This window comes from Anoplophora glabripennis, unplaced genomic scaffold (genome assembly GCF_000390285.2).
Source record: "Anoplophora glabripennis isolate ALB-LARVAE unplaced genomic scaffold, Agla_2.0 scaffold15, whole genome shotgun sequence".
Classification (NCBI taxonomy): Eukaryota; Metazoa; Arthropoda; class Insecta; order Coleoptera; family Cerambycidae; genus Anoplophora; species Anoplophora glabripennis.
The window spans coordinates 2,158,019-2,182,997 of NW_019416279.1; the positions used below are offsets into that span (position 1 = coordinate 2,158,019).

At 32.6% G+C, this 24,979-nt stretch overlaps 4 protein-coding genes across 5 annotated transcripts; all 4 read right to left on the bottom strand.

The window, feature by feature from the left end:
- Nucleotides 1-137: 137 nt before the first annotated feature.
- On the bottom strand, nucleotides 138-10,240 carry LOC108905451 (group XIIA secretory phospholipase A2). Its single transcript, XM_018708324.2, has 3 exons — nucleotides 9,700-10,240; nucleotides 4,588-4,830; nucleotides 138-369 (listed from the first exon to the last, which is right to left on the bottom strand). The coding sequence occupies exons 1-3, from the start codon at nucleotides 9,929-9,931 to the stop codon at nucleotides 215-217; spliced, it is 630 nt and encodes a 209-aa protein (XP_018563840.1). The 5' UTR covers nucleotides 9,932-10,240; the 3' UTR covers nucleotides 138-214.
- Nucleotides 5,885-8,273, bottom strand: LOC108905444 (5'-nucleotidase domain-containing protein 1). Its single transcript, XM_018708310.1, has one exon. It carries the CDS (start codon nucleotides 8,222-8,224, stop codon nucleotides 6,815-6,817), a length of 1,410 nt encoding a protein of 469 aa, XP_018563826.1. The 5' UTR covers nucleotides 8,225-8,273; the 3' UTR covers nucleotides 5,885-6,814.
- A 432-nt stretch (nucleotides 10,241-10,672) lies between the features above and the next one.
- LOC108905223 (glutaredoxin-C4) lies at nucleotides 10,673-11,590 on the bottom strand. 2 transcript variants are annotated; one of them, XM_018708026.1, is made up of 4 exons: nucleotides 11,439-11,590; nucleotides 11,135-11,258; nucleotides 10,976-11,080; nucleotides 10,673-10,924 (listed from the first exon to the last, which is right to left on the bottom strand). In XM_018708026.1, exons 2-4 carry the CDS (start codon nucleotides 11,246-11,248, stop codon nucleotides 10,826-10,828), a joined length of 318 nt encoding a protein of 105 aa, XP_018563542.1. In that variant the 5' UTR covers nucleotides 11,249-11,258; nucleotides 11,439-11,590; the 3' UTR covers nucleotides 10,673-10,825. The 2 variants fall into 2 exon arrangements, with proteins under 2 accessions (XP_018563542.1, XP_018563534.1); XM_018708018.1 differs by lacking the exon at nucleotides 11,439-11,590 and having other exon boundaries at nucleotides 11,135-11,402.
- Nucleotides 11,591-13,693: 2,103 nt separating this feature from the next.
- LOC108905651 lies at nucleotides 13,694-24,853 on the bottom strand. Its single transcript, XM_018708609.2, has 11 exons — nucleotides 24,332-24,853; nucleotides 24,157-24,248; nucleotides 23,202-23,311; nucleotides 22,838-23,101; nucleotides 20,190-20,322; nucleotides 19,983-20,135; nucleotides 19,785-19,929; nucleotides 17,195-17,385; nucleotides 16,952-17,140; nucleotides 16,664-16,717; nucleotides 13,694-14,092 (listed from the first exon to the last, which is right to left on the bottom strand). The coding sequence occupies exons 1-11, from the start codon at nucleotides 24,408-24,410 to the stop codon at nucleotides 13,859-13,861; spliced, it is 1,644 nt and encodes a 547-aa protein (XP_018564125.1). The 5' UTR covers nucleotides 24,411-24,853; the 3' UTR covers nucleotides 13,694-13,858.
- Between the last annotated feature and the right edge of the window lie 126 nt (nucleotides 24,854-24,979).

Sequence of the window (24,979 nt, forward strand, 5' to 3'; positions counted from 1 at the left end):
AACTTCTAAAAATTAAATTCCGTTTTTCTAATTTTGAAGATAATGAGTCCACTTAAGTGCTGTTAATTTTTCGTAAATTTTTATTGAGAAATTTTCAATATTTAATCAAGGATTGTTGTAAAAATGAACGATTCGCATACATGTACAAACACTTTATTTTAAATCATTTTTTTTAACAAAACAGATCCAAAAAAATTCTAAACACAAGAAACTATTACAGCTCATCAGCGCCATTTGTATATTTCGAATTTTTCTTGTCCTTCCATCCGTAGGAAGGACACCAGCACGCCTTCTTTTGTGCATCCAGATACGCTCTACAACCCAGCGTTAGGGTACCTGTGAACAACATTTTAGCTGTCCCTTTACAAGCTGAAAAAAAGAGTTTGAAATTAAAATCAGAGCCAGTATATGAACAGAGTACCGCATTCTGACCGGCGGCCGCCATGTTTACTCCAGTGCGCTCCTAATAAGCGCGTCTCACTTCTAATCCGTTTCCAAACTTACTTTTTAGGAATTATGAAGTAAAACAAAAATGTGTTTATAAATACTAAGATTTATTAAAAACTAGTCTAGATATATAATTTATATTTATGTAAATAGTGTATACATATAAGTTCTTTGTTAAGAACAACAAACTGACAAATTTAATAGCTATAATTTAGCTATAATAAACTATAATATTAACTATATTATAACTACAACTATAATAAATATATTATCACTATATTAGACTATTATATATACATATCAATAATTATATTATACACGGTGTTTCAGGATTATGTGCAAAAATTTTAAATACGAATTGGGAATCGGAAAATAAGAAAAAAGTTCCTATGAACGTATGTCCGGAAACGATTCGTCATGGAGTTACCGCCGTTTAAAAATGGCGGTCAAAATCGAGTTTAAATTTTTTTCTCAAATTTGAAAATAGATAAAATCCTGAATTTTGGTACAGATATTATACTGATCGAGGCCCATCTAACCAGTATTTTTTCGTTAAAATAATCTTATTTGGAACGGGTGAAATCAACAACACCCTGAATATTTTTCATGAAAACATTCTCACTCGTTAGGCCTTCAATTGTTGCAATACATCTTTTGGAGAGACAGATTAATTTATAAACTTTTCCATCTCTTTCATCTTTATCATGATATAAATAGTTTTTGAGTAAAAAATAAAATAAAATTTTTGATTGTATTTCAACGACTAATCTAATTGGGTGCCTCGTCTAAATAATAAGAATGTAAGACGTAACATGAAATAAGTTCAATTTATTATAATTCTTTATTACAATCAGGTAGTAGGTCTCAGTAGATATAAATTCAGGATTTTATGTTTTCAAATATGAGAAAATAATTTCAAACTCGATTTTGACCGCCATTTTTAAACGGCCGTAACTTCTTAACGAATCGTTTCCGAACATACGTCCATAGGAACTTTTTTCTTATTTTGCGATTCCCAATTCGTATTTAAAATTTTTGCATATAATCCTGAAACACCCTGTATATCAAGCTATAATAAACTAAAAAAAATATCTACATTAAACTTTCTTTGTAGCAATTCTCATTCCAATACTCCTGCTTCCACATTTTACAGATTGTTGTGTCTTTTTAATAAGATCATCAGAACGTTTTCTTAAAAAAAAATACAACCGCGTTCTAAAAAAAATTGCAAGAATATTTGCAAAAATATTATGGCATGTAGGAAGACTGTTTACAGCAACATTTATGAATTCGTTTGTTAATCGCTTTATTGTTAAGCTTCCAGTTAATAATTTATCGCATTCTTTGCGAAATAATATTTCAGCAGTTACCATAATGTCAAAAATATACTTTGTTGGGTATAGCAGTGCATTTTCTTTATAACATTTGAGATCAACCAACTTGCTAATGTCTTTTATTGATTCATCATCATTACGTGTTATGACCGAAGATAAGCAATTATCACAATTTTTATAATCATTTTTTATTTTTAGTACGAATGACCCCAACAGGTAATAAAGTGATTGCCTTTCTGAATGAGTAAGTACTGTATGATTTGTGCTAAAGTCGATTAAACCAAGTACTAATTCTTCTTCGCATTCAATGTCATCATCTTTATTTTCCTCTGTAGTGTGTCTACTGGATTTTAAAAATTCAAGCAGTTGTTCTGAGTCGCTTACCCCGTAACTTCCATGTTTTGGAGGAGAAAAAAATTGTGACAAAGATATCAAACGCAATGCAGTTTTAAATTCTTTGGCATTCGGCACTGGATTTCTACATCTAACATTAGAAAATAAATTTTCTAATGCATCTTGAGTAAATCGACCTAACATCAGATATTTTATATTACATTCATTAATGTAAGTATTCTGTATGTCCAGGACGGTTTGTGTTGCCAACAATATTCCGGTTTGAAAAGGTTTCCAATGCCCATTTTTGCCCACTTTCATAGACTCGATTACAAGTAAGACATCTTTGAGAAAAGAAATTATGTTCAAATATTCTTCCTCCTTATCGCGGCTTATTGCCAATTTAGTGGAACGGCAATTCATCACACAGAACCATTTATGCATCATTTCAAAAAACCATGCAGTTGTGAAACAATTCTTATCAATTTTATTTTGCTCAATGTAAAATTTAATTCCTGCCGCAACATCACGATTTACTAAAGCTAATGCGTAACTTACGTTCATTTTGTCGAAATGACCTGGCTGTATAATATTTTCTTTAAGTCGAGGTGCTACCTTCAAATCGACTTTGGCATCTTCAGATATGAGTAACTTAACAGGCTCCAGATTTACAATATTAGATGGTAATTTAAAACGCTTCATAACTTCATCGGATAAGTAAAATGTATGACCATCAGTCAAAGCAAGTCTCATATTTTTAAATACGTGAGGTGCATCTGGCATAAAATACAATTTTTCAAGTTTATCGCGAAAACAGGGATGAGGACATGAATTTTTTATTTTTGAAAATCTTGAGCAAGTAATACCATGTATACGCCATAATGCTTGATTTTGAGGGCCCATGTCAGACACTACTGCACAGACATCAATCCCAATTTCGCAACACTTTTTTATTATTTCCGTAACTGTTTTACTGACTTCATTTGCGTCATAGGAGTTTTCTGTATACTCGAAGGCAATTGTTTGTTTCCACCTCGTTGTTAAACCTGCAAGCATGAAAACTAATGCATGCGTCGCGAGTTTATCACCTGAAACTTTTCCGCCTGAAGTCGGAATTGTAGGCTTACCTGTAATTTTTAAATGTTAATAGTATCGATTTACTTAATACCATGAAATACATACCCAATATCTCACCGGTAGAGTTGTCATAATCAAGACCAGGTTTCAAAGCCATTTCATCCATTAGCAAAACAGCTTGCTTTTCTTGAGGTTTCATACACTCAACTTTTGTTTTTAGTAAAGGAAACAAATCGTGTAATATACCAGACTGAAACTTAAACACTTCTATTCGCTTTTGCAGTGTTCGAATACATGGCAATGGATATTTTTGTTTTCTTAATTCTTCATATCCTGTGGTACCACATGTTAAATATAGTTTCAAACTCTTCTTAATTGTATCAGTCTGCCACTGACGTCCAGTCATCTTTCCTCTTTTTAAAAAATCGATTTGGTCGTTGTTAAAAACTACATGCACTTGTTTCTTCAACGTATTAACTTCCTCGTTCATTCTCCTCATTCTTTTTTGAGCTAAATTTATTTTCCTTTTTAATTCCAATATACGTCGATTTGTTTCTTCTTCTTGGGGAGTCTCATCTAATTCATTGAAATTTTCCACCACAGTTGCCTCTCGTATTTCACATTCTGAACCTATTAACAAATTCAAATTTAGTTTTAAAAGCCTTCAGTTTCAGTAGAATAATTTTAATAGGTACATACTTTTTCGTTTTCTATCGCATCGGATCATAGGTGGTTTTCTCTGTTTCGGAACCGTTTTATGTGAAAATATGGTAGGGACTGCATTCCAACGTAATGGCCTCTTTCCATCAGCACGATTATTTTCGAACTGATCACTTGTAAAATGCTTCTATAATACACATTAAACTATGTAATTACGAAAGTATACACTAATAAATATTCTTACCTCACAAACATAAGCACGATCGGGAAGACGATCTTTTCGGTTAATATTATTTATCCACTGTTTTCTCCTTGATTCATTTTTCGGCCCTTGAGGCAATAAAAACAATCTAGTACCTTTCTCTGATCTCTCAGAGCAATTAACCGAACAACAACACGGCATTTCTCTAAAAATTGACACAATTCTTTTATCAGAACTTGCCCGGTCCGTTGCTCTGGTCCTTTGAACTTTAACGTGCCACGACTGTAGATATACTGACTTACTGACCACTAGGAGTAAACATGGCGCCGACGGCGGCATTTGACGCGGCAAAAGAATGCGGTACTCTATACATATACTGGCTCTGATTAAAATACTCACCTCGCGCCATCTGTTGTTTTCTGCGCAAACTACATCATGCCATAAGAAAACACCAGATAGCGCTCCTAGCCTTTTCTAATTTCAAATTTAGCAGTAAAATAAAAGGTAATGGTTAATTAACATACTGGAACTTGCCTTTTATTATATTGCTGCCTGCAACAGTATCTTTATACGTGTCGCAGTACTTATACAAGCACCTCTTGAATTCTACGTCGCAAAGTTCCTTATTGCTGTTACAGGTGTCGTAGCAGATATCATGATCGTCGCAACATTTTGTCATTTCCCCTATCGGTAAGTAGTTAGTGTTAACTTTGAGGCCGAAAGACCCACAACCGTCGGCACTTGGTTTGTGACTTTTGTTTGGCTTTGGATGAGCTCCTAAAGAAATGGGAAACCTCTATAATAAAACGATATCTAAAAATTCGGGTAGTTTGTAAACTTTTTGTTTTATACGTAATACCCTTTTAGTTCTATAATGTTTAATTATTATTAAACATCAAAAATGCAGAAACATGTGTAATTTAAACTTTATTCAGTTTAAAAATAAAACCCCCTTCTATGAAAATAACATTAACAATGCAAAATGTTGAAAATTTAAATGACAAAACCCTAACAATATACCTAGATACAGGTACCTATACGTTTTGTTGTTGCAAAAATACTTATACTTAGGCGTAGAGAAAAAAAATCGATTAATTTTGTCACCTCCCCATCTCTAATTTCTATATTGAACCAGGACCGGGATAAACTTAATCTAGTGATCTCTGTTCTGGCAGTAGGATAGGATCAGTGTAAACAGTTTAAAAGTGCAATTGTTAAAAATGTCATATAATCTTTCTTTATGTGTCACAGAGCAAAATAAGAAGTCAATGATTATTTTTCAAATTCAATTACGTTGATACAAAATTACACTCTGATGGATAGCAAAGTTGTATGAAGACACCGATACAAAAATGTCGCTTCCTGCGAATGGTTAGCTAGACAACCGGCCTTAGTTCTAGACCACGTCTGCTAGATGGCTGGGACCGTAATATGTGCCGCTCCGCCGCTCATCTACATATTTTAAATATTTTGTCTTTATAGACATAACTTGGACATATTTTTTTTACCCATGCAACTTCCTTAGTAAGAGTAATGAAGTTAAGTTTCTCCCAAATTAAACATTAAACAACTGTGAAAGTATCATTGACACTCATAACCCTTTTTAGTGCCAGAAATAATCAGCAAAGCAAGACATGGCTTAATCCTATTTTCAAAATATTAATAAAAACCTTTTTCCCACACACCGGCTTGATGAGCATTATATTGATGGGAATATCAGGGAAATGTCCATTTTAAATAATTATAATAACTAAGTGAAATAACATCACCATAATGTAGGTATCAATTTTCTCTATTCATGCAAAAATACTATTGTACTGACAAAATCTTGTATGGTCTACATATTTATTTTTTATGACAGAAATAACATTTTAATTATAAACGAACAACCTTTTGATAAAATATCTGTTTTACAAATTCTTAATTTTGTTTTAAAAAATATATATTGCATTTTAATGGCAGTGAAAGTAATAAAAAAATATTTCTCAGTTTTTTGGCAGAGAACTATTATTAGAACGTACTAACTTATTATTAATACTAAGTTTAACATTTTCAAATTTATATCTCGGTAACATGGAAAACAGCCCTACAGTATTTTAAATAAACTTTAACATATATGAACATGGTGATCCAGAACGGATGGTTGCTATTTCAGGAAAACGGAAAGAGAAAATAGGAAACCGCAAATGGGGTCCTTTATGGCATTGTAAGTGCTTGGTTTTCCCAATTTCACGCACTTTTATTACATTGCATGAAATTTCTAATTTTTCTCAACAACTTTTATTAAAAAAGTTTTTCGACATCTCTCTGTTCAAAAGATATAAAAGAGAAAAAACTGGTTCGATCAAGTCTGTTACTGATATTATTATTATTGACATAAGTCATTTGTTTCTATAAAGTCGTACTGCTAATTTCAAATCTTTCCTAGTTTCCTCAAAAATCAGAATCAAATCTACTTTTTTCACTGAGTATTCATTTGTTTAAAAAAATATATGAAATTGGAAAAAATAATTTCGATGAGGTCACAGATTTTTGAACAATCAATTACTTATAAAGTTCTCAAGATGCCCACTTGCGGTTTTCTATTTGCTCTTTCCATTTTCCTGTAACGGCGGCCAGCCATCGGTTTTCGGTCACCCTGTTCAAAGAAAAAGTGAATTTTCTATAAACTCTACATAAAAACAGTTAAAATTAACAATAAAACATGAAGCTTAGACTTAATATCAAATAAAACAAACTACATTCGGATAGACTTGAAGTTCTACGAGATTCTCGAAAATTCGTGATCTACTGGGAACGTAGCTACGTACTCTAAACTAGGCACGCAGATCCTCGAATGCTCCTTCATAATATGGTACCAATTGGTAATACCATTTGTAATCTTGCAGTGAAAGTACGAACCCCACACAGTCGAGATTAAAAATTGGCAATCAGGATGCCATTTTTCTGTAAAACCGTGAGACCTCTCTGCTTCTAACTCTTCGCATACCGTCACCGTGTCACATTTACAGATAACGTTAGGTGTGTAGATGTCTTGCACGAGGTTGTCACCAACGTACAGGACATTAGGATTCTCCACTTTCGAGTGCTTTATAAGGAAATCCTTCAAGTCACACCAATTTCCGTGTGTGTACATTCCTCCTATTGTTAAATCTTTCGGAGATATGGGGCCTGTTTCAGTGAAACCGTCTAAGCCAATAAAATCTCTCTTCTGGGTGAAAAACCCGGGCTTCTTAGCGTAACATACGACTATATCGAAATAATCCCTCCAATTTGGGCCTATCGTGTTAGAAGCGGTGTGAGAGGCAAAATCTACATGCGAACCGGTTAATAGAAACAACTGCTTGCCTTTATTTTTCAGCGCTACAAGCCACTTGATCAAATCCTCGCTACATTTATAGTAATACTTTTCAGGGTAAGCTTTAATCTCGGGAAAGTACTCGCCTTCGTTTGTCTGGAAATGTTCTCGTTTAAACATGTACACCGCAGCCTCTAGTACATCAGGCCAAATGTTGTAAACCCTTTTCTCATGCTTGGCATCAGACGCTTTATCTATCGAGTCAACAGCCCTAGCAAAAATTAAGCTTATAATTATATCGTAGTAGTCCAGTAACGTCCTCATTTTTTCCGAGTACGGTCCATTCCAAGTTTGCAGAGGGTCTTCGGAAAACAGATCTGTAGCCTTCCACCTCCTATTCGGGTAATAAGTTTCGATTTCTTCCACAGTTAACCATTTTGTGCCGTGTGTGGCTTGTATTATTTTACCATCAGGTGCTATTCGTAGTAAATTTCCATTTTCATCATCTACTATTAAGCCCTTGATCAAGAAATTGTGGTCTAGGGGCTTCAGTAGGTACTCTTTGGAATAACCCTTTTTATTAACTAAATATTTCGATATTATATCATGTTCCATTTCTATCATATTTCCCACTTTGTATCTTGCGAGGGTATTGTCCAGGTCGAATCCTATACAATCATAATCTGTGAATTTAAATTTCACGTTTTCTTCCATCGCTGTTGTAGATTTTGTGTTGTGGCGAGAACATAACCTATTTTGATAATGAATCTGGTTTTTTATAAGTACGTGATTCTGACTAAATACCCTTCCATTTCCTAAACAGATAATTTCGTTGATAATATCTGATTTGAGTATTTGCCGCAGAAGTAACATATCACGTTAAATCTGTTGCCAAAAACCTGATAAAGCATATTTTAGTGCTTTTCCTGTAACGTCACGTCATCTGCAGCAATGTTGCCAGCTATAGTTTATGCCACAGACCACTTTACGCATATGCTTTGTAACAATACAAGAGAATTCTAAAATAACAATGAGAATCCGCAAAATAAATAAAAAAATGTATGTAAATGATAGTCAGTTATTAAAAAATATATAAGTAATTTGCTTTTATAAAAGAAGCAACGAAAATGAGTGACTAACATTTGATTCAAAATTTAAAATTTGCTACACAAAAAACTAACAACCTAAACCTAACCTAAAAGGTTACTTTTCTTATGTTTTAGTCAGGAAGCAATAATTTTCTCTTAAAATAAAAGTTATCTTAACAAAGAATGTATTTTTTATAAGTGCATGTATCACATCACAGTTTAACAACTAGACACGCATAATTCTTATGTCGACTTTAAAAATATATCGGTGTTTATATAATAAAAAGTGAAAAATATGAGATCTCATTTACAAATGGTATATCTGGCAACACTGGTATGCAATCAGATATCCATGCACATCACATGACACTTGACGGGATCTTTTTGACGGTAAAGCTTATACTTGGAAGAGACACCATAAGCCTGTAAGTTTTTTCACTATTAATAGTGTTTTTCCTTTTATATCACAACTTGATGTGGTTCATTGGAATGTCAGACAAAAGACCTCAACCTATTATTGGTTGTTCTAGAACAGAAAGTGTAATACTTACCACTGGTTTTCAAGATATAAGACTATAAGAGTGATGGTGATGGAAAAGTTTAAAAAAATATATCGCCATTTATAGGCTTGGGCTAATAATTTGCCTAATTAAATACAAAAATTCTCTGAATGTACGAATTAGAATTTTGTTATATATTTTTTAAACTGTATTCAACCTCACAAAATAATAGATTCGTGTTCAGCACCCTCAAGAATTAGGAGTAGGCAATATTTGAAGCGGGACCCGAAAAACAAAACTTCAACTGTCGCAAAACACGCCAGTCTTCGAAAAGTTTGCGAAAAGTTACAGTTCTGTTTTATTCGACACAAGTTTGTGTTTTGTTTTGTCCGTTTAGTGGAAAACCACCTCTATGTACACTTGCGAGTTTTGCGGTATAGTACACAATTACCCAAAAAAAATTATTTACTTTAAAAATCCATCCAAAAGTTACACATATTTCGAGGAATTTTTGAAAGCAATTTTTAGGAAGATGACTCGCAATAATTACCAGTGTCACTACCATATTGTTGCTTTACCATCCACAAACAACATTCGCATAATGGCAATCCGTCAATCCAATCAGCTGATTGAATGTTTATACAATTTTGATATAGGATTAATTTAATTTATACGAAACAGCACTTTATTACCGATAATTTGAATAACATTTTTCTTTTATTTGCAAAGTCTTTATTATCTCCTTTTTAGTTACACTTACCATTCGGACATTTGAAAACGCAATCCTCTTCAACTGCGGCATCGAAAACATCGTGCATTGTTCTAAATTTTTGTGCGACGTTGATAACGTTTTTCATTACATCCCCAAACACGTTTTCTGCGGCCAAAACTGCATCCCGCAGATTGTATATCAGACCGGAACCAAAGCCAGAGTAAATGTATCCCAGAAATGTTAATAAATATATAGCAATCTTGCCGTAAGGTATATCCATTATTTCGAGACGGTATCACAAGAAAGCACTAACAAAACGTTTATTACACTTACATATGCACTAAACCGCAGAAAATTACGTCCTGTATAGGTTAGGAAGTTAGACTACCCCATATACTATATTTAGACAATGAAAATGAATTACGTGTTTCTGAAAGATTTGCCAGGGTTTACGCAAATATCCACAAATAGTAGGCTGTGGACAGTATAGCCAAAACTCTAATTATTTTTATATTCATTAGAAATTAGAAGGTATTTGTCAAGTACCTACTTCCATACTTGTTTTTTTTTAATTATTGGTACTGTAATGTTATGCAATTAACACAGTTACAGTTAGCGCTTAAATGGTAAATATGCACTTACAAGGTCTACTGTACAGGTTGATAAGATATATCTACATATATGTAAATGCAGCCATAATGAGGCTTATTCTGTAAATTTCTTATACCTACCTACCAATTAAATGTATTTTATCTACTGCTTATTAATTGCTATTTTTTTTGCTCTTATTAGTTTGTTTATCATAAGTGATACATTAATGATAGAATAAATAACATATAGTAAAAATGCCATTCAGAAAAAGATAAGAAAACTAGCATTTTGTGATAAAATGTATGCAATCTCATTGTATCTACTTGTATATAACTTAAAAGCATTTTTTTCTGGTTTTAAAACTACACAAACTTTTTGATTGTGGCATTATTTCGAAATTGTTTGAAATACATAATTAGATAAATGAAAATTGAATTTTTCAAGCTTGTATTTAAAATATTAAATCATACATAAAATTTAACAACATGCAAATAAGTATAGTCAAAGTACAGGAAATATTTAACATTTTTCATCATAAGTACTGCATTATTGGAATATTGAAATACACTAAGAAAGTACCAAATTAAGTAGCTATTAATTTCTGCAAATCACCTTTCTCATATAATGTTTTAACATCAGAACCTCCTCCTACACAATTTTCCTTAATAAAAACTCTCGGAACCTACAGAAACATGTATTAATATATCTTTCACAACGAAATATTTTTACTTACAGTTCTAGCCCCAGTAATTTCACCCAGAATACCCTGAATCTCTTCTCCATCATCTCTACCATCCAACTCGATGGCTGTGTACTTTTCCTTCATTTTATCAAAGACCTACGAGATTATTTGGTTTAGAAAATTTTGAATGTATATATTTAGAAAACTAACCTCTTTTGCCAGTTTGCAGTAAGGGCAATATGACTTGGAAAAGATCACAATTTTATCGCTCTTGATGAGATCCTTGACAAACACTGCCTTGGGAGAAGAAAGATCCACAGCCATTCTTTTAGAACTGAAAACACCCGTTAGATTAAGAATAAAACTAATTGTATCCACTATTCGCCAATAAATATAATCAAAAATCGACATTTCACAACATGGGATAAAATTAGAACAGTGAAAACCAATGTAAATACTAAGAACACAAATTATGTTTTAAATTATTATTAACCTTCGATCCACGCATACTAACCTTACGTTAATTCAATACCTAAATCGGACAATTACGTGTACTATAGGAATTTGTTTTTGCTACTGGAACTTGACTGGATGAGTTAAGAGTTGTTAAAGTATCCTGAGGAAGAATGGAATTTGTTTAACTTTGGGATATTCAAGGTTATCTTATCTTCGAGTTCTTTCAATTTGATTGAATTGAAACTATAAAATGAAAAAATCCCTAGATATAAAGTACCGAGATGCCATTTTGGTGGAAAATCTGTATTGCCAACCTTGAACTTGAAATATAAATTTAAACTCAATATATTGTTATACAATTTTGAATTACATGTTTATTATACAATAACTTAATGTTTTCATCTAATATATTACAATTAAATTTTGAGTACAAATTGATATATCAAACAGTCAATGTCATTATGGGTAAACACGATCATTTGCGGTACGCGTTTAATCTTTATTTAGGACTTGAAGCTCAAATAATACTTATCCAAACCATGGGAGTTATTATATAACGTATCATTAACTGGCAATTGGCAAAGCATTACCATGGCAAATATAATATCTCTAGAGGTAAGGATAAGGATATATAAAAAATAGACTCCCGTGGTAGGTATGTGGTTTATTTTATTGTCAACAAAAGGTGCTTAAGCACCTTTTGATTTTTCGTTTTTTTTTTTTTTTTTTTTCATTTAAGGATAATTGCATAATTCCTTTCAAGTTACAGTTAGAAAAAATTAAAACCCAGAAATCAATGCAGATATGTGCTGCAGTTGTCTTGAAATAAATACTTTTAAAAAATTATTTCTTGTATTTTCTTATTTATAAATTGCTTATTTAGATGTTTTATGAAAAGTTAAATGTCTACGAATGTTTAGGCTTACCTCATTTTATATAAATAAAACTGTCAGGTAGCTTTAAAATAACTGCAAATTTTGATTAACTATTTTATATGTATTTTGCAATAACGATGGAGGTATTTAAAATGACATAAAATTCATGCTCATGTTTCATGACTGAAAATTGCAAATGTCAGATTTTTCTAATAAGTTGGCTGCAACGAGTTAGAATTCGTTGGTTGGCTGACTAAAAACTAGATCTATCAATTACTAGCTACCTATCAGTAGTAATAGTAAATCAATTTAATATTTTACGAAACATGAAATGGTACTCATACATATTAAGTTGCTTTCTTTCGGTTGCAGGTTTCGGGTTTAAGCGCGTTGTGATCCCATCAACATCATGTTCGTAGTTGTTTTCTTGTTTCCGGGTCATATCAGATTATATGATCAGGATCGGTAATGCCCTTAAAAATCTCAAAAATGTTTAAATATAGAGATGTGCCGCGGACATGTCAGTTGGACATGTCGTGAAAAGTGGACATGTCCTGAGAACATTTTTCAAGATTGGAAAGTTGTATGCGCATGCGCGGAATTATTTGTTGCATTCATTGCATTTGCAACCCGCAAAAAATTTTTGAGTTTGGGACATATAAAATTAAAGATATTTAGCCATTTTCTTGTAATTTTGTTGGTAACTGTTTAACTGAAACTGACATTTTAAAAATATAACCTTTATATGTACATATTTTATTATTTTTGGCAAAGTTAAGGATTAGTAAATAACAATCAGTTGATTCTTAATTTAATATTTAATACACAAACAGTTCATAAATGAAGTATGACGTCAAAATCAACAGTTTGGTTATATTTTTCTGAATTGAGTAAAAATCATTATAAATGTAACTTCTGCTCAAAAACAATTTTTAAGAACACTAATAGGATGGAAAAACATTTAAATAAGTGTAATGGCTGTCCAGTGAAAATTAGAAACCAGTTTATAAAAAAGTCTATAAAGGTAGGTACCTAATAAGTAAAATATATCGACACATATTCATTAGAATAAAATATTTTGCTTTGTGTACCCTCGAGCAGTGACCTGTGAAAACATGACGTCACTCATAGGTGTCTTATTAGATTCAAGATCAAAAGTACTTTTTCTGACATGTCTGGACATTTCATCAACATGTCTAACGGACATGTCCGTGACATAAGTTTCCAAAAAATGCCCATCTCTATTTAAAAATAATAAGTCCTGGAAGTGAACTAAAACAAACACTGGTTCATGTCAAGTTAAAGTTAGAATTTCGTATTGGTTTTTTAAATTTTTTATTTTACTTTTATTTACTTTTTCAATTTTAAATTAAAACGAAGGTAACTTACTTTCTATGATTTATTAAATATTTTATAATAATTATAGAATTCAATAGGAGGCAAGTTCTATAAAAAAAATCACAAATTACAATGTTAAAAAATTTCATAAAATGCTATAAAAGTCAACATAGACGCCTGCACAATATTACTCAAACCCTATAGATAAATAAATAACTCGATTTATAACAAAAACAGATATAAATAAATAGTAGTAAGCATAAACCTAACGCAGTTTTGTACTGATCTGATCGATGAGAATGTCAATCCTCTCACTAGTGCCCTTGAACGAATTTGGATCGGGTCCGATCATCTGGATTAATTGAGGAACCTCCTGTGTCGATACTTGCACAAACTTCGCCAACGCTTTCATACACCTGAATAATTGTTCTTCAGAAGGTTTCGAGTTGAAGTATTGAAGCAGGGCCATCGTCAACTCAACCGCTATGTCGTCAAAGACCTAAAAGCCATAATTTTTTCTCTCTCATTGGTTCGGGTCCTAATTTAACTGATTTTTTATATGTTTACAAACAGAATATGCGATATTTAACAACTCAAATTAATTTTTGGCAACGAAGTATTATTTTGCGACGTATTATTATTTATCAGTTAATATCGTGAACTATTTTCCATTATGTAAACATATCTCCAAACAATTATCATTAAACAACATCTAATGACACAATCCGTCATTTTCTCCAAGCTAAAAACAAATAAATGTGCGTAATAACGATAAAAAGAGTTAATTTAAACACCAAACCGATTGTGTCATTTGAAGATTATCCTAATTTTTCAACATTTGACACTGTCACAAATTAGTTAAAACAAACGGAAAAGATGAGCGATGAACAATGTGTGCATTATTGCTGAAAATATATATAATTTTAGTTAAATGGTGCAGATTAAATTCAATATAGATTTTTATGTGACTATCCGTAGAGTAGAAATTAAATTTTACACGCTACATTGGAAGGATTGATTTTTTCTTATTTCATAGAGCAATTTTAGTGTTTGAAAAATTTTGTATTAGTCTGCGTGAAGAAACATTAGAGGGCAAGCCACATTGCAAATAATTTGACCGGCAATAAAGACTAAAGTGCACAAAGTTTAAATTAAAAACAGTGTGTTCAATTACTCACTTGCTAATATTTAAGGGGGATAAAAAAAAATAGTGTGTTGAAGCTGAAAAATTAAAATTATTCCAAGTATATCTCAGAAGCTCATTAAGCAAATTTTGAAAGTTGTAACGTTAACCTTTTACTTAAATGTGTTGAATTATAATACTGGGGGATTTTATCACAATTTTGCTGGCCACTGATCATTTTATATGAAATTTGCATTGTCAAATTTGAAAAAAATTGCTTGGTGTTTTCGAGATAGGCCTGAAAATAGTCTTTTAGTAACTGAACACCCCATATAGCATGATTATAAACGATGAGAGTTATAAAATCAATATCTTTGAAATGTGGAAACAATTGAACTTAAGAAAAAGTTCAATGTGGCTTGCATACGATCACATCTTAGAATACAAATAGAACACTTCATTCAACTATAACCATTCTCTTTTTATTGGAAAGTATCATTTGACCATATACAGGGTGTTTACGAAAACGGCACCACAAATTTGGGACCTATCGTCTTTTGTTTCTGATAGTTTCAAAGAAAATTTTTTTAAATAAAATTTTAGATATATTTTTCCAAAAAATAATCTATAACAAATTAGTACAATTAAGTTTTGGAGGGTGCAATATGACAGTGTTGTTATTTTTTCACCATCTGATAAGAGATCGTTGGCCACGATCGTTCACAGTGACAATTTTATGACAACTTTTTTGAGGTTAGGTTTTCTATTGTGTTAAAATTGCTGCAAATGCAAAGCTTTTGAGAAAAGCGCAATTGACTGTTCCAAGGTCGAACAAAATTTCCATTGCTTAATATACAGGTTGTTCAGAAAAGAATGAACCATACTACAAGCATAGCCTCCTTGGATGAAAATAAAACAAGTTAAATCGAGTTATCTTGGTACCATTCAAAAAATTTTTTTAATTCATTTTAATACTCACTGCCATAATTTTTTAATGAAGCTAATTGTGCTAAGGTATAAATCGATTTATTTATTTTTTTTTTTCAAGGGATATTACAGAGTAGGTGCTGATTGACTTTGGGACAGTCAATCGAATTTTTATCAAAAAACCATGTGTTTTTGGTGGTTCCAATAAAAGTACCCTTTTCAAGAAAAAATGAAATTTTATACAAAAAAAAATACAATAAAAAAAATGTTTTGTATCTTTCCTAGCACTTTTTTGTTAATTTTTGCTATTTTTGACCTGTTTTTTGAGGTTAGGAAATTTCTGTGATGTGATAGCTCAATTCTGACACCGGATTTATGATCAGGAGGCAAAAATACTACAGATAACATTATTAATATTATTTTAAAATTAAGCTATCTAAAATCAAATTTAAACATTTTTTTCCAAAATATTTTATCTGGAGTATGTTAAAGATGTATGTCTAACCCCGCAGACAAAAACTCCTAAAATCTGGAGAACCAATTACTCTGTCGACTATATCCCCTAACTAGCATTGAATTATACCAACAATACCTAGTAAACAGCTACATAGCATTTATCAATTTTATTCTAGATAATTAGTTATTACTAGCTGTTTACTGGTTATTGAGGGTATAATTCAATGCCACTTGAGACATGTAGCACGTACAGTAGTTACAAGTATTTTCTGCAATATCAGCAATGAAGAATCTTGTTTGTGGAGTTAGATATCTTTGTATACCTAGATTCTTGATATTGAAAAACAAGAATTAGTTGAAAAAATATAGAAAAAAAATATATGTTAAAAAGTCATATTCTGGTAATTTTCTCCGAAACACCCTGTATACACCATAGGATATGGCCGTCAGCGTACACCCGAATCGCTTCTAAGTCGTGATGCAGAATTAATATGAATGTGCAAGATTACATGACAGCCGATGAGTGGTTAGGCAGACTGCAATAATTTGTCACATAAAGCTAACCTTTGACAAGCTGCCTTTTGGGAAAAACTGGCGAATCCGAAAATTTCTGAATTTCTGAAAATACAAATCTGAACAGAGTACCTGTCTCAACAACAATTCCACAAATAAAAACGACTCTCGTCGCCAACGCATGAACGTACGATAAGTGAAACAGAAAAAAAACAGGAAAGCAACACAAAGAGGTTAGTTGCTTTTTAGGACGAGTAACGGAAAGAATGATTCACAGTGTCACGTTTCTTAATCTAAACTAAATCATTAGTACGGAGAGATACAGACCACGGTTTTTACCTCCTTGCAAGCGAGGTTGTGGATGATCGCGGAGCCCCGCTCCTGGAGGACGGGCAGGTCAGAAAGGAGGCTGTGCACCGCCACTTTCGTCGTAACCCGAATGTTGCTCGTCTGTTGGTTGCTGTACGTCCATTCTGAGATGTATAACAACCATTCGGAAGAGCTGAGGTTCTCGAACATATTCACCATCTGAAAATGATCAGTAGAATGTCCCACTGGACCACAGAATTTAGCTATACTTACGAATAGAGCGATGGCTTCTTGTTCTTGGGGAGTTAGCCTGTCAATTTCGTAGGCATAATTCATCAAAACGTGGTCCTTCCTGTCTTGATGCAACACCAGAATCACGTCGTCCTTTAAAGCAGCCATCGCTAAGATGTTGATTAATCTAACTCTAACGTCTACGGGAAGGTCTCTGTCGTTGAGCAGTCTACCTATAAGAATTTAGATTAGGAATAGATAGATAGAATATAATCAAATAATATTGCGGGCTACATGCCTTGTCCAGCATTGAATTACATCCCATTATCCAGTAAATAGCTCTAGGGTTATTCGTCAGCAGAACCACCAGACATAGACTGGCTTTGAGCCTATTATCATTAGTGTGCTCTACGTGAAACAAGATTTAAATGTCTATCTACATGTTTTGAGTGTATATGTATATGTTTGATGATTCTGCTGACAAACAACCTTATCTCTTTTTAGATATTGGGGATATAACTCAATGCTCAAGGGGACAGAGTAGTGGTTCACCTCAATATTAACAGTTAAGAAGTTTATTTCACCTAGTTCGGCTCTACAAATGTTTCCATGGTTCATAGCTTTCATATCAATGCTTTCTACCAGTAGGTACAATGTAATGCTTTCTGCCAGTAGGTACAATGCAATACTTTGCGCTAGTAGGTACAATGTAGTGCTTTGTGTCAGTAGGTACAAAGCAATACTTTGAATTACAGCAAAATAGCCACTGTACTACTTGTCTTTGAATCAGTAGGCACTGAGGAGCAATGACATTTGAGATATGACATATATTAAATAGGTTATATTTCACCTACATTATAATAAAAAGAATTTATCACAATAAATTTAAGAAAACTAGAAATGGACACTACAGTAAATTTCCAGGGTTTCATTAAAATTAAGGTGAATGTAACATATGACAATTATCTTACGATGATAATCTGGGCGAATTAGACCAAACACATGAACGTTTCAAAAATCGTGCCTAACTCGAATTTTATGGGTTTAAAATTAAGTAAAAAATATACAGAACAAAAGCTTAAATGTATGTATTTGTAGAAGTCATATTGTTTATAACAAAATAAAAAAAATAGAATTGCTTTTTTTGAGTTTTTCGCTTTTATCTCAGAAAATAAGCCTCTAATCGACATGAGGTATACTTATCGATTTTGTCCCTGAGGAAATTTGCTACGAGGGTAGGCTTTTGCAAAAGCTCGCAATTTTTTTTTACATTGCAAAATTAGCGGTAAATAAGAAATATGCAAAATTTTCAGCATTAAATAAAAATAATGAATTTGACTGAAATTGGATGAAAGTACAGGAAGTCATAACGTTGGGGTGCTCAACAGATAGCCGCAATCCGGATCCCCAATTTTAAAATGGCGGCCTACTGCAAAATTAAAGTAAAAAATACGAGTGGGTATATCTTATGCTCAAGTCAAGATACCGAATTTCCATAAAAAAGGATAGAAAGGTAATTACATTGTCTCCTGTTTGAGTAAATTTCAGACTTAAGTTGCAAAATAAAAAAATATTAACAAACTTAAAAAAAGTAACTACATCAAATAGTGCTTAAAAAAATATGAATAAAAAAAAATTGTCTCGATCCGACCAATAGCAGTCGATATATATTTTTTTCTAAAAAACGGTATTCTGGCTGTTCTATTTAATATTTTGTAATAAACTTAGGCTCGTAAAGTAGAAGATTTCCTTTATACGCTGAATTTTTTTTTAATGGATTCAATCAAGAAATGACCATGTAAACGTTTGTTAAAGACAGTAATTCGCGTGAAGGCCCACGTGGCTGAGCGGAGAATTAGTTATAATTCTGTGCCCTCGGCTTCTCAAAATTGTTACTTAACAAATGGATTGTAGCACTTAGAAAGCAGCTACAGGAATGCTTTTTTTTAAATCAACATATTTTTTTCCGCTCTTTCGAATGGTGTAAGTAAAAGTCTGTGAAAGTCGTCGCCAGACACCAAAAAATACATTTTTATTGACTTTTCACGTTCTGTTTTGTATTTTCATTATGCTTTCGATATTTTAAAAAGTAAGAAGGTCTTTTAGGTATTTAAAAACAAAAGTCGATTATTTCTTTGCAAAAAATGATCAATATTCTATTTACCGTGCTTAGACGTATAAAATGTCGTCTTAAAATTAACTGTTACAGTTATTGCATAAATTGTGTCTAGAATATTATTGAATGTTACAATATCAACATCTGTGTGCGGAGCAGAAAATAAAGAAAAAAAGAAAAAGTTAAACACAGACCAAAATGATTGACTGTTTAAAAAGTATAGTTAGGTACTTAAAATAAATGTATAACACTGTTTATTATGTAAATAATAAATGTTTCCATCATCCGTGTTTTTTAATTATCCATAATTATAGATAAAAAGAGTAATTAACCGGTAACGAGTAATTAACCGGTAATCGGTAATTAACCAGTAACTGGTAATTGACCGGTAATGGGTAAGTAACTCATACAGGCCACTTGCTTACGAGCGCTAGACACTAAATTTCTATCGAGTATCCGTTGGTATTCCTATATAAATCTAATTGCGTTATCAGCCAATATTCTGATGATGCTTACCTACAAAGTCTAAAAACCCGTCACTAAGCGCCCAGCTGCCTTCATCGCCGAGCATGTATTGGTGCAGCTCTTCAGTAGACCGCTGCTCTTCGGGCGACAATTTCCCATCAATCAATCCGATAAGAGCGTCGAACTCTGCTTTAACCTAAAATAAAATCCAATTAAAACGAGAGAAAATTGGCCGTATTAGCGACGTACGTCTATCAATTCTTTGTACACGATAGGCGGATCCCTCGCTTTTTTCTTCTCTTCTTCCTCCCGCCTTTCTTCCTCTTCCAGAGCCAAGGCTTGGTCTGAAGGAAGCTGCGCTTCCTCACCGTTTACAGTCTCTATGTCAGCCATTGCTAGGTCCTGCGTAAAAAATTATATGTAGTTTCTTAAATGATTCTCCGGTGAATAATGCACCTCTCTTAGTTCTGCAGGGACTATGCCTCCTTCTTTGAGGATCTTCTTGCGTTTCTTTTCCTTTTTACGCTCCTTTTTGGCCAACTTCTCCCTTAGTGTCTTCCGACGTTGGGCAAGCAAGAAAGAGTTGTATCTGAGTGTGAAATGCTACGTTACGAATTGAATTTGTAATTAAGGGAATATTCGTAAATAATAAGTATGTTATAAAGTTTTGGCGTACATAATACAGTATAATAGTCAGCTTTTAAATAACTTGGAAAGTTTATACTTACATTTGTCTGACTTTCTAAGAGTAGTTTTAAACAAAAATTCAAATAAAAACTCAAATCTAGAGAGAAATTGCTTTATTTTATGTAAATTAATTAATAAAGGGTTTACATAGCATTGACTAGATAATATCTACAGTGAACTGTTTTTTTTTAAATTACAATTTCTCATTATTCTCTCTAAAAAATATTTTTATTTCGTTAAGTAGGTATTCAAGCAAAACTACTTCGAAATGTAGGTGCAACTTGCAATAAACATCAATTGGTGTTATATATTTATTTACAGAAGTGTGTGCATATTTTTCGTAAAAATAATAAAAAAACGTACACTAACCTGTGTTTAACCGATAGAATTTTTAACTAAATCTACGAAAATGAAGGAAAAAGACTACGATATGATGTGTTCTGTTCCCAAAGATTTATAAAACAGACAGTACTTTAAAGAAATCCATTCACTATTTTGTTCATAAGAAATGAGTATAGTAAAAAAGCAACAACAGGGTGTTTGGAAAAGAATAGGCCGTACCTAAACGGTAAACTTCCTACAAATACCTTCGTACATTTTTTTTTGTTTAATTGTTACAGAAATCGTTTAGTTCTGTTCTGTTTTTTTTTTTTTTTTCAAAAAACTGTTTTGCTTTACTTTATATTCATCCAATAACTGAAACACATTTTTCTCTGAAACGATGCATTTTGAGTGACCTGTAAGAGGTACATCTTTCTTTACAATAAATAAAGCAATGTTTCGTAAGACAATCCTTTTCCCAAAATATGTACAGGGTGTCCCGAAATTCATGCAACAAAATTTGGTCACAGATTCTGAAGACAAATTTAGGGGACCCATATTTTTATTTTTGCCAAGTAGCCCTCTCTTAGAGTTACAGCCCCCCGAAGTCCGCCCCTAAGAATAATCTTTTTTTATATCTCAGAACCCTGTTGTACCAGAATCACTAAATTTGGTACACAGGGTACACATGTGAAATCTGATGGTGCTACGTTTTTTGGCGGGGAACCCCCTTAAGACAATTTTTCGTGGGCCCCCTTGTCTTTGAAGCCAAAAAAATTTGATCGCATATTTAAATTTCTTAAAAATTATCAGTCCACTAGAAAGCCATTAAAATTAGAAACTTTTTCTCTCTTTATACTGTTTTGGTAAAACGCAATGTTTTCGAGAAAAATGTCAAAATGTGATCGAATGCATATCGTGATTCGCCATTTTCCTCAAAAACATTGCGTTTTACGAAACAAATGTCAAAAGACAAAAAAGCGTCTAAATTCAATGGCTTTCTAATTAACTAATAACTTTTAAAAAAATCAAATTTGCAACCAAATTTTTCTGGTTCCAAAGACAAGGGGGCCCACGAAAAAGTGTCTAAAGAGGGTTTCTCGCCAAAAAGCGTATAGCACTGTGAGATTCCACATGTCATAAAACCCCTGTGTACCATAATTAGTGATTCTCGTACAACATGGTTTTGAGAAATAAAAAAGACTTCTTAGGGGAAGATTTCAGGGGGCTGTAAATCCGAAAGAGGGGACAGTTGGCAAAAAGAAAAAACACGGGTCCCCTAAATTTGTCTTAAGAATCTATGACCAAATTTTGTTGGACACCCTGTATAGCTAAGAATAAAAATACTGTTTCTAGTAGTTTTAGCGATTTCTATGTTTTGGATAACAAATAAGTCAATGTTTCTCTTGCACATCGAAAAAGTCCTCTACCAAATTTAATCGAAATATTTCAGATGGAATTATATTTAAAAAATTACTCAAATTGTTTAAAGGGCTGTAAATCTTTAAAAAAGTAAAATTGTATTGTAGGTAATTTTTTCGAAACAATTTTGTAATAGCGTCAATTTATACAAGTTTAACCCCAAAATACACAGAAGTTGATCAAATTAAGTTTCCAGAGAGATTTGTATCACATAATTTCAATTTATTGCCAAATGAATAACATTTTATAATCGATATTTGACTATAATTCCATCTCGCATAGACATTTTAAAAAGTGGAAAAACGCGAACCCTCTTTTTGTTGTTTTTTTTTTGTGAAGTAATTTAAAAATGAAACATAATTTTATTTAAAAATATGTTACTCTGTGACAAATTTTATTGTATGTTGAATTAAAAATTTTGATATCTTCAGCACACTCCATATTAAAAAAAAAAAAATACTATCACTGTGACTATCACTGTGGATTTAAGCCGACTAAACTATGCCCTGCATCAACAACAAACACTGGCGGTCCCATTAGTAAAGCTAATTACTCAATAACAATTTATATATTCAATCAACCAATGAACGTCATAAAAGTGCTGTTAAAGTTAAAACGCCAGCAAAACTCATTCTTTCTTATCCTTTTTCACACTGTTAACTCTAACATCTGACCTTGCCTCCTCGATCTGTGAATTGAGCTGCTCGAAATCGGGGCTCTGTTCTCTATGAGAGAACCTCTCTTGTTCTTCAGCGATGGGTCGCGCGCTCTTCTCCAACTGAGCTACTAAGGCGGGTAGAGCCGCACCTAGACTGGTGTTAAGCACTTCGTTGGGAAGTTCTAAGATGTATTTTGGTATGCTCACGCCGCACAGAAACTGAGCGATGTCTTGGGAGAAGTTGTTGCAATTGTGCTTGAAGAGGTTGTAAGTTGAGCCCCTGAAAGGGTTTCCCATAACGTGGATATTAATAAAACATGTAACTGTCTAATTTGAAGAAACGATGTTTAGTCTAGTTTTTTAGTTTTAATCGTACTTACGCGTACGTCGATTCTGACAAGCCGTTCACATAATCTATAAAGACAGAATAAGGAACTTGTGTTTCTCCCAACACTTGAGCTTTTAGTGGTGGTCCTATCAAAGTTGCCCCCTGAAAACAATAAATGCCAACAAATCCCCGGAACAACATAACAAAATATTAACCACATTAGTTTTGTTCAAATTTTATCTCGAAAAATTTTCATTTGCCGATTAAAAACAAAGTAAATAATCTGCATTTTTATTATGGGGCAGCCAGAAAAAATGTTTATTTTTAGAATTACATCCAACCCAATTAGCGGCTGTAGAAGTTAGCCAAGGAAAAGTGAACAACCTCTGTTTAATTCTAATGATCACGAACTGACGAAATTTTTCATCTTAACGTAAACGCAAAAAAGTTGAAATTGTATATTTCGATAATTATTATAAACTAGATCTTCCGAAATACCAAGGAATTCTCTACTTACAGGATTGTTCAAAATCGAAATTTCACACACAATAAAAAGGCCTTTCAAATCCAAAATGAAGCTCGTAACTGCCTACACTAAAAACAGACGGGACTTTGAGTTATTTATAGAGCCATTCCAAATTTAGACTTTTCTTCTCACAAATAAAAAGGTTCTGCATGCAGAAGAGCCAACATGTCTGACACTGCCATCTAACAGTTGTAACCCTACTCTACGCATTAAATCTAAAATTAGACGCCACACATTTTTGGGCAAATTATGATATACAAATGTAAGTCAAGTGATGCAACAGCCTAATAAAAACAAAAACACAGTACACATTTATATATAGTCTCTTTGTCATTAATACAGATATGTGGCAGATGTAGGCAGTTCGTGAAATATTAGGTCTATTTTCAAATTTGGCAAAGCGTTTTTCAATAATCAATTGTGGCAATGCCAATTTTTGTTTTTTGAGTTTACGTAACTTTGTAAAATTTTTTGTACTTACCGGATTACAGCTTTCAACTCCTCTCGAGCCAAAGAAGTATTCTCTATTGTACACTACGATGGAGGTGTGCCAAATTCCGTCTATTTTCTTTCCTAAAAAATATATTGAATTGCAAAGAAACAACCTAACCTTTAAAGATATTTGAAAAATTTGTTTCTGTAAAAATATATTTTACCTATTAACATTGGCGACACCGCAGCTGCCATCCCTCTGGATAAATCATAAATATATAATTCCACTACCTGTGAAGTCATTTTAATTTTTGAATTTTGAATAATTTTTAACCCCCAAAAATGCTCAGTCAACTTTCAACTTTCAACTCAGCTCAGCTGATAACTGTCAAGCAGTCAATCTTATCAAATTACCAGTGTTGCTAATTAAATAAAAATAAATTTAAATCAGCACTAGACTTCACTTTTGCCTTTTTTGGACTGATTATTTTTCAAATATTAGTATGAGTCACTATTAACTTTGAATATGAGCGCACACTTCTGCAGAATATTCTAGAATAAGCGATTTTGCATTTCTAGTTTTTGTTCGTTGGATATACGCCACAATCCCATAAAATTCAAAATATTTCTTAGAATGTGGAAAATCGAAATAAACTCAAATATTTCCGCATAAACAAACTGCTTTCCCACTTGAAACTATTTTGGTGAAATCACATTCTAAACGTTTTACCTGGTGCATGTAGGTACGAAACCTCTCTAATTTATTATTAGAAATTTCATTTATATGTTGCTCAAGCCAATTAGAATTCAAAATTACCTACTATATGAATTGCACATTTTAATCTCTTCAGTATCAGAGATATAGAATTATT